At 45.7% G+C, this 10,153-nt stretch overlaps 1 protein-coding gene across 1 annotated transcript; it reads right to left on the reverse strand.

The window, feature by feature from the left end:
- Positions 1-7,733: 7,733 nt before the first annotated feature.
- On the reverse strand, positions 7,734-9,681 carry LOC103651619 (delta(8)-fatty-acid desaturase 2). The gene is made up of 2 exons (XM_020551202.2): positions 9,059-9,681; positions 7,734-8,573 (listed from the first exon to the last, which is right to left on the reverse strand). The coding sequence occupies exons 1-2, from the start codon at positions 9,589-9,591 to the stop codon at positions 7,790-7,792; spliced, it is 1,317 nt and encodes a 438-aa protein (XP_020406791.1). The 5' UTR covers positions 9,592-9,681; the 3' UTR covers positions 7,734-7,789.
- Between the last annotated feature and the right edge of the window lie 472 nt (positions 9,682-10,153).

Consider the following 10,153-nt stretch of genomic DNA (forward strand, 5'->3'; position numbering starts at 1 on the left):
TGCCCCTGCAGATCGAGGATCTTCTCTTTAACATTGACAGGAAAAAGCAAAGAAAGAGAGTATGCTTCGCATGTGGGAAAAAGGGCCACTTCAGGGACAACTGTCCAAATATGGCCAAACCCAAAAAGGAGAGGAGCAAAGGCAAGGCGCTAACAAGTGTTAGAACTTGGGATGATTCTTCAAGTGAAGATGAACCTCCAAGGACGCGCAGCCATCGGTCCTCATCACGCTCATCACGGTCATCACACAAATGCCTTATGGCAAGAGGTAACAAAAGCATTCCATCCTCTAGTGATGAAAGTAGTAGTGATGATGAAGGTGAGGGAAAGCCCTCTCTAGATGAGCTTGCGGAAGCCGTAGAATTTTTCCAGGATGTTTGCACTAAGCAAAAAGCTCAACTTAAAACTTTGAAAAATAAGTTGGTTAGCTCTCAAAATGATTACAAAGGTTTGCTAGAAAATTTTGAAACTTTTGCAAACTTAAATAGTGAGCTATCAACTAAAATTGAGCTATTAGAATCTAGTGCTCCATCCATCGCTATCGATGATGGTCTCATTAAAAAAAATGAAAAACTTAAGGCTAAGTTAGCTAGCTCCCAAGAAGTTATTGAAAATTTGCTAGAGAAAATGGAAATTCTTAGCATACACAATAATGAGCTAACTACTAAGCTAGAAAACATTGGTAGCACCCCAGCAGTATCTTTAGTTGAAATACCTGAAATTATTAAGAAAGATGCTTCTACTTCCTGCTTTGATTTAATTGATGATTCTAACCCATGCAACCAAGTTCTTGTTGAGAATATTGTTGTAGAAACATGTTCGGATGAGGTTGCAAAGGAAAATGAACAATTAAAGCAAGAAGTGGCTCGCCTTGGAAAGGCTTTGTATGACAAGAAAGGCAAAGCCAAACAAATCCGACCTCCATAGGATAACACCACCGTGAGAGTGAACAAGCCTATGGAGGGAGAAACTGTGATTTGTAGGCTATGCCACAAGGAAGGCCATAAGTTTTTCTAATGCAAGGCGATGACCGGGGATAAACAAAGGCAAAAGCTCAAGCAAAAGCCATCAAGCAAAATCTCCAACACCTACATCAAAAAGGTGGACAAAAAGACTGGTACACCATATTTGATCAAGAAGAAAAAGAATGGAAAGGTGATAGCAATCAAGGCCAACAAGCAAGCCAACAAAGGAAAAGGGGCAAACGCATCTGGGTGCCAAAGGAAATAATTTCAACCATGAAAAGCACCAAGAAGGTTTGGATCCCGAAAGGGAAGTGAGTGGACCGAAGGTCATCGGGAAATTTGGAGACTTGGCAAAGTTGGGATGTATATCATGGGATACATCATATTGGATCAAGTTTATTGCCAAGTGGGTTAGTGAAAATTTTGGACCCGAATTTCCTACCCATGACTAAGGTAACTAGATTTATTGTATCTCTTGTTTTTAGATATGCGTATCTATTTACTTTGTATCTAGTTTACCTTTCCGGCCTAGTATTACATTTGTCATTTACTTTTATTTAAAATCATGTATACTAGGTAAATCACATGGTAGGATTGCTTGCTTTCAATTCATATACTTAAGCAAACCTACATGGCTTAAAATGTTATTTAAGCATGGCACATAGCTTCTATATCACTCCATAGTAAATGATGCATCAATTGAAAATTTTGATTTCTACAAGTTGTATCATTTAACTTACATGTGCCAAAGTTCGGATTATGGATAATTTGCCCCTCTTGATATCAAATCAAGTGCATGTCTCCTACAAGTATTCAAAACTTGTATGCACACCTTCAAGGGGAGGTTACTCTATAATCTAATACTTTGAGCCTAACACCTTTTCAAGTCTATTTCATGTGATAGTCTCATTGTAAGGAAAATAAGGTCCCCGGAGAAAGACAACAATCTTCCACTGCAAAATCTCCAAGAACTCTCATGTCTCTGAAGCTCGCCATTGATCTTCAATTGGTATCTTTTGAGACTACATTCAGTATCATTTACATGTCTTCTCCAATATTTGATTAGACTATATTTCATATCATATACTTCCATGTTGCTAAAAATGCATAAGTGGTTAAATCATATTCTGTGACCTTTGCATAAGGGAAGTTAGTCTTTTCAAATCATGTCTTGCACCTCTAATTTTCACATGTTTTTTTCTAAGATCTCTATCAGGGGGAGTTTTTCTTCATCTCTAAAGGGGGAGAAAACTCTTTCTAAAGGAGAACACTCACTTAGGGGGAGTAATCGTTTGAGGACAAGCCTTTATTTACTTCCTACATGCTTTTAATGTCTTCCTTTTGGTGGTTGATGACAAAGGGGGAGAAGTTTAGGGACCAAAGCAATGAAAACTATATCAAACACCAAACACCACAAATTTTAAAATTTCATATCTACAAATGATCTTTCAAGTGGTTTTGGTTATTTGTTGTCTTTCTCCGGGGACCAAATAACCAAAACCACTTGAAAGACCATTTGCAATTGAAGATCTTGGAGATTTTGCAGTGGAAGATTGTTGTCTTTCTCCGGGGACCTTATTTTTCTTACAATGAACAGTTCACTCCTGAAGAGGAGAGAATGTTCGACGTTGTCGATAACCTGTTTCGAGGCGCCGTGATTGGCGCTCTTGCCAACAAGTATGTTGATTCTTATCTAACGTGCACATCTGCAAAAGAGTTATGGGATGCATTAGATGAGAAGTTTGGTGTTTCTGATGCTGGTAGCGAGCTGTACATCATGGAGCAGCTGTTTGACTATAAGATGGTGGAAAACCGTCCTGTAGTTGAACAGGCTCATGAAATACAAGCACTGGCTAAAGAACTCGAACAATTCCCATGTGTCTTGCCTGACAAGTTCGTGGCCGGCGGTATTATCGCTAAACTGCCACCTTCTTGGACGGACTTTGCTACCACTCTAAAACATAAGAGACAAGAGTTTAGCGTGGCTAAGCTTATTGGTTCTCTTGATGTTGAGGAGAGGGCGAGAGCAAAAGACACTCGTGGAAAAGGAGTTGAGACTTCTAGTGCCAATATGGTACAAAAGAAGAACTCCAATGCATCACATAATAATAAAAAGAAGAACAAGCAACAGAATGCCACGAAGCCCAAGCAGGCAGCCTCGTTCAAAAAGAAGAACAAAGGAGCTGGTTGCTTTGTTTGCGGGAGTACTGATCATTGGGCAAGCGCTTGTCCAGACCGCAAATTTAAGCAAGAGAAAAAACCAGCTCAAGAGAAGAAAACAGTAAACATGGTTGTTAGCGAGACTGCAGAAGAAACATCGGGGTATGGTAATCTTTTACCTACTGTTCTTTCAGTGTGTCAATCCCCTGAGTGGTGGGCTGATACCGGTGCTAATATTCATGTGTGTGCTGATATTTCTTTATTTTCTTCTTATCAGTGCAAAGGGACTGGAGCCTTGCTGATGGGGAACGGATCACATGCGCGTGTTCTTGGTGTTGGTACAGTCATTCTGAAGTTTACTTCGGGAAAGACGGTGCTATTGAAGAACATGCAGCATGTCCCCTCCATCAAAAAGAATCTAGTTAGTGGCTCTCAATTGTGTCGAGATGGCTACAAAATTGTCTTTGAGTCTAATAAATGTATACTGTCTAAGTATGGAACGTTTGTTGGAAAAAGGCTATGACAGCGGAGGCTTGTTCCGCTTATCTTTGCATGATGCGTGTAATAAGTCTGTGAACAATGTTGTTTCGAATGAGTCGTATATTTGGCATTCACGACTTTGTCATATCAATTTTGGTTGTGTCTCGCGGTTAGCAGATTTAAATTTAATCCCGAAATTTGATTTAGTCAAAGGTTCTAAGTGCCAGGTGTGCGTGCAATCTAAGCAACCTCGCAAGCCTCACAAGGCTGCGGAGGCGAGGAATTTGGCACCACTAGACTTAATACATTTCGATTTATGTGAGATGAACGGAATATTGACTAAAGGAGGCAAGCGATATTTTATTACTTTTATCGATGACTCTACTAGATTTTGTTATGTGTATCTCTTAAAATCAAAAGATGAAGCTTTGCATTATTTTAAGACCTACAAAACTGAAGTTGAAAATCAACTCGAGAGGAAAATTAAACGGTTAAGGTCTGATCGTGGTGGAGAATATTTTTCGGGTGATTTTTCTGATTTTTGTGTGGAACATGGTATTATTCATGAGAGGACACCGCCATACTCACCACAATCCAATGGGGTTGCTGAAAGAAAGAACCGTACTCTAACTGATTTGGTTAACGCCATGTTAGAGACTTCAGGGCTATCTAAGGAATGGTGGGGTGAGGCGATCTTGACGGCGTGTCATGTCCTGAATAAAGTTCCCACAAAGAACAAAGAAATCACACCATTCGAGGAATGGGAAAAGAAGAAATTAAATATCTCCTATTTGCGCACCTGGGGTTGTTTGGCTAAAGTGAATGTGCCAATTAACAAGAAGCGCAAATTAGGACCGAAAACTGTTGATTGTGTTTTCCTTGGGTATGCTTTCCACAGCATTGGATATAGGTTTTTAATTATAAACTCTGGAGTACCGGACATGTTGGTTGGTACAATTATGGAGTCCAGAGATGCTATGTTTTTTGAGGACGAATTTCCCATGAAAGCTACACATGATACGTCTAATGATGAACCAACGATACCCCATGAGCATTTTATTCCGGTAGAACACACTGAGGAATCCCATATACATAATCATGTGGAAAATGACAATGTATCAACTCGAAAGAGTAAGAGACCAAGGATTGCAAAGTCCTTTGGTGATGATTACATTGTATATCTTGTGGATGACACACCAAGTACCATTGAAGAGGCATATTCCTCTCTTGATGCTGACTTTTGGAAGGAAGCAATAAGGAGTGAGATGGATTCTATTATGTCTAATGCAACTTGGGAGGTAGTTGAGCGTCCTTATGGGTGTAAGCCCATTGGAAGTAAATGGGTGTTCAAGAAAAAACTTAGGCCTGATGGTACTATTGAAAGGTACAAGGCGAGGCTTGTAATTAAAGGCTATTCACAGAAGGAAGGTGAGGATTTCTTTGATACTTATTCACCTGTGGCTCGATTGACCACAATTCGTGTGCTACTTTCTTTGGCTGCCTCTCATGGTCTACTCGTCCATCAAATGGATGTTAAGACAGCATTCCTAAATGGAGAGCTAGATGAGGAAATTTACATGGAGCAGCCAGCTGGGTTTGTAGCAAACGGTCAAGAAGGCATGGTGTGTAAATTATTGAAATCTTTATATGGCCTAAAACAAGCACCTAAGCAATGGCATGAAAAGTTCGATAGAACTTTGACTTCTGCCAGTTTTGTTGTGAACGAAGCAGACAAGTGTGTATACTATCGGTATGGTGGGGGCGAGGGAGTAATTTTATGCCTATATGTTGATGACATTCTAATCTTGGGGACGAGTCTTGATGTGATTAAAGAGACAAAAGACTTTCTGTCTAATAATTTTGAAATGAAAGATTTGGGAGAAGCTGATGTTATTCTTAACATTAAGCTACTGAGAGAAGGCATTGGTGGGATCACACTTGTGCAATCCCATTATGTGGAAAAGGTTTTGAGTCGCTTTGGTTTTAGCGAATGTGAACCTGCTCCAACGCATTATGATCCTAGTAAGCTATTAAAGAAAAATCGAAGGATAGCTAGGGATCAATTGAGATATTCCCAAATAATTGGTTCACTCATGTATTTAGCTAGCACTACGAGGCCTGACATCTCATTTGCTGTGAGCAAACTTAGTCGATTTGTTTCAAATCCGGGAGATGATCACTGGCGTGCTCTTGAGAGAGTTTTGCGCTATCTAAAGGGTACTATGAGTTTAGGCATCCATTATACCGGGTACCCAACAGTTCTGGAGGGTTATTGTGATGCAAACTGGATATCTGATGCTGATGAGATATATGCCACAAGTGGATATGTGTTTTCACTTGGAGGTGGTGCTGTTTCATGGAAGTCTTGCAAGCAGACCATCTTAACGAGGTCGACTATGGAAGCAGAACTCACAGCATTAGATACCGCTTCAGTTGAGGCTGAGTGGCTTCGTGAACTCCTTATGGATTTACCGGTGGTTGAAAAACCTGTGCCGGCTATTTCCATGAACTGTGATAATCAGACTGTGATAATTAAGATAAACAGTTCTAAGGATAATATGAAGTCGACAAGGCACATAAAGAGGCGTTTGAAATCTGTCAGGAAATTGAGAAACTCCGGAGTAATAGCGTTGGATTATGTCCATACGTCTAAAAATCTGGCAGATCAATTTACTAAGGGGCTATCACGTAGTGTGATAGATAGTGCATCAAGTGAGATGGGCATGAGACCCACCTAAAGTTTATCATAGTGGTAACCTGTTCTATGTGATCGGAGATCCCGTGAATTAGAATGGTGAAACAAGCTAGTGGTAGACTGAGAGGAAAGACCCTTAATAAGGCTCATTTCAGATGCATATCTTTCCTTACTGTAAGGTAGGTTGGTGTTTACACCTTAATATGTTCCAAGTGGCTTTGTGAAGCAAAGATGTTGTCCTACAGAACATCTTTAGAGGAACATACCTATATGGGTTAACTGCTAGTCACAGTTTATGAGATCTGGGTGGTTTCTAGATACCCATGAAAGGCTATGGAGTTTGACTTATATGCTCCAACCAGAGGGGATGCGTTCAGCAATCTAGTACTGGTAAAGAGTTTAGATGAAACTCATTCCACGCAAAACTGCCAATTCAAGGCTTAGTCCATTGTGCAGTTGTGGTCAAGTGTAGTCTAAGTTCTAGGTGGATGTTCAACTTAACAGTCTCCATCGAAACACCAGTATATCAAACGTTTGAGATGATGAGAGCTTTTTAGTGTGACTTAGCATTTGGTGGGGATTGTTGGATTAATGTGGGCTTGGCCTAAATTAATATTCAATAATAGTCAATGCTAATGGCCCACTTTAATGCTATGGTGTACTAATTATTTAGTACCATATTGGAAGTTCAAAGGACAAATCAATCAACTTAAATAGGTGGACCATTAGTGCATCTATTGAGAAGTTGAGAAAAGGATGAATGACTGCCACACGCGCGCGCGCGCCGCCGCCGCCGCCGGCCGGGCCGGGCCGGGCCGTGGCTCGTGGCTCGTGTTTCCTGTCTTATGGCTAGTAACGGACGTCAGTTACTGTCGTCAGTTTCCAGTTCTAATGCGCGACCGTTTTTGTCCGTTGTTCTTCTCCCTCCTTCTGACCGCCTATAAGAATGGAGAGGGAGGGCTCTTCCAGGTACGCGAATTATCTCACGCGAATTGCAAACAACACATTCCCGTCCCATCTTCTGCGAGCACAGAGAGAGTGGGAGAGCAGGCCTCCGAAATCACCGACCGCAGAGATATACTTGCACGGGTGTGCGGGCGATCAGATTTTTGGGGAGCGTCTTCGCGACTGCTCGCGTGATCTGTTTGTCCAGCTGCTTCGTCCACAGCTTGCTGTTCGTCGCCTTCCCGAGTTGACGCGTGCTGCTGTTCTTCTTCCCGGCGACCGTTCGAGGGACTGCACAGCGTACATCTTCCTGCACCGACTTCGTACGGCTACATCGAACAAACACACGAGATGTCTCGTGTGAATGGAGCCAATGATGCCTTGAGCATCGGTCCCTCCGCTGGGTACACTCTGTTCTTCGTATTTGTTAATGTTTCATTGTTGTTTACTGCTTATGCGAGTAGTTATACACACATGCATATACATGTCATCACATATATCGCACTGTTTTCTGGATTAAATTAAAACTAAAAATAGCTAACTTTCTAACACCAGAAGCCGCAGCGCTCGTAGGGCAGTCCGTGCTTGCGGCAGAGGTCGCGCACCAGGGGCGCCACGCGCCGGAGGTGGCACCGCGGCAGCCGTGGGAACAGGTGGTGCTCCACCTGGAACTGCAGCCCGCCGTGGAACCAGTCCATCCACGGCGGGCACGCCACATCCAGCGTGCCCCGTGTCTGTTTCTGGAACCAGTCGTCGCCGCGGGGCCGCCCCACGTACGTGTACGTCCCCGCCGAGAAGTGGTTGAGGCAGAACTGCACGTGCTGGATCCCCGTGACGGCGAAGCTGAGCAGCACGAAGGCGGCGTGCTCGTGGACGCCGCCGGGCAGCCGGGACACCAGCCACGGGTACCACACCCAGAACACGGCGACGCCCGCGAGCTCCGCGAGCCGCCCAGGCACGCGCGTCCGGGTGTCGGCGGCGAGGAGCAGCAACAGCGACTGCGCGAAGAGGTTGACGCGCGCCACGCACATGACCGGGTAGAAGGTCCAGTGCTGGTAGCTGACGAGGAAGCGCGCCGCGGCGTCGAAGCGCATGGCCCGGCGGTAGAAGGCAGAGGTGATGGAGGCGAAGAGGCGCGGCGACACGGCGAAGAGCGGCATGTGCTGCACGTCCGGGTCGTGGTCGAGGCTGTTGCACGCGATGTGGTGCGCGTTATGGTTGCGTTTCCACCACCCGATGCTGATGCCAGCGACGCAGTTGCCCGCCACTAGCTGCACGACGCGGTTCAGGAGCCCGCTCCGCATCACCATGTAGGGTGCGTTTGGTTGTCTGTATATGGTCTGGCCAGGCTCACGAGACACAACTTTCTTCTGTTTGGTTGCCTGATTAGCCTCTTCAGTCTGGCTCGCGGGATGCAAAAATTCCTCTTGGGCCTGGCTCCCGAGATACGTAGAAATTGGCCGTTTCTCCAGAGCCAGGCTCTGCCGGTGCAACCATTAGCCTTTCCTAATGTTAGATTAACATGTAATTAGTGTCTATTAAATAAATTTAATTTATTTAAAAGTGGATTAAGGCTTTGTATGGTATATTATAGACTATTGCAACATCATCACATGAAAATATAATAAAACTTTATAGCTTTTAAGCCCATGCATCAAGCATTTATGCAAGCAACCAAACATCATCTCGCATGGGCCAAGCTAAGCTCATACAGGCAACCAAACGTAGAGATATTGCATTCTCTCAGCCAGGCTAGCAAGAGCCAGGTTCCCTAGATACGAGCCAGGCCCACCCAACCAGACAACCAAACAGACCCGTAGTGGCCCGAGTCGTGGCCGAGGAAGCCTGACTGCATCCACAGGAAGCCCAGCATGATGGCGGCCGCCATGTGCGCAGCCACGTTCGTGGTGGCGAGTACGAGCCAAATGGCACCAGCCAGCAGTGCTGCCATGGCGCAGAGCGAGGCGGCGCAGCCGTGGCCCTTGCGGTCAAAGAGGCCCGCCTTGGCGAACTCGGCGACGAGGCGGCGGTAGTCGCGGGAGACCTCAGACACGGCGTAGTCGGAGAGCGTGGCGACGCGGTAGCGGTCGAGCACCCGCCACGCTGAGGCCGGGTGGTAGGCAACGAAGGCGTCGGTGACGTCCTGCCCGGCCAGGCTGAGCAGCGGGAGGTCCCCGCCCGGGTGGTGCGGCAGCCAGGCCGTAACGTCGTAGACCTTCCCCTGCACGGCCACCCACACGTCTCCCTCGCCGCAGTGCCGCGCCATCTCCGCCGACGTCACGCGCTTCGTCGTCTTTTCAGACGCTTTCTGGTCCTCCGTCGCCGCGGGGCCCTTCACTGCCACCATCCCGTCTGGATAACGAGAACCACCGACCAAATCTGATGATCAACAGATGCGCGATCGCAGCAACACGCGATGCAATGTGGGTAGATTGGATCTACGCGTGGCAGTGCAGAGCAAGATCTGGGGAGAGGGATGGAGCGAGATGGCTGCTTGGCCCTCCTCCTCCTCCGCCGCCTGTCCTAGTAATCCGGTAGTGAGGAGATGTGATTGGTGGGAGAGCAAGCGGGCAAGGAATAGGACGGTTGTTTCTGCACTGTGCCAAGGCTTGGTCGCTTGGACAGTTTTGACGAGACCACGAGAAGCGAGGGCCCGCCGGGCCCACCAAATTTTTTGTTTTTAACCCTTTATGCGACAAAAATGTACAATTAGACCCAAAAAACTTATATGCATTTCTGGACCCAAAGCTCGGTGCCATAGGCTGAGACGCCGAGCTAACACAGCTCAGCGCCACAGGTCTCGGCGCCGAGCTTTGCTGACGCGGCGGCCACCGTGGCACCTAGCTCGGCGCCACAGATCTTGGCGCCGAACTAGGACTTAACCGGCGCGCCGCGTTTCTTCTTTCTCC

This window comes from Zea mays, chromosome 3 (genome assembly GCF_902167145.1).
Source record: "Zea mays cultivar B73 chromosome 3, Zm-B73-REFERENCE-NAM-5.0, whole genome shotgun sequence".
In the NCBI taxonomy this organism is placed as follows: Eukaryota; Viridiplantae; Streptophyta; class Magnoliopsida; order Poales; family Poaceae; genus Zea; species Zea mays.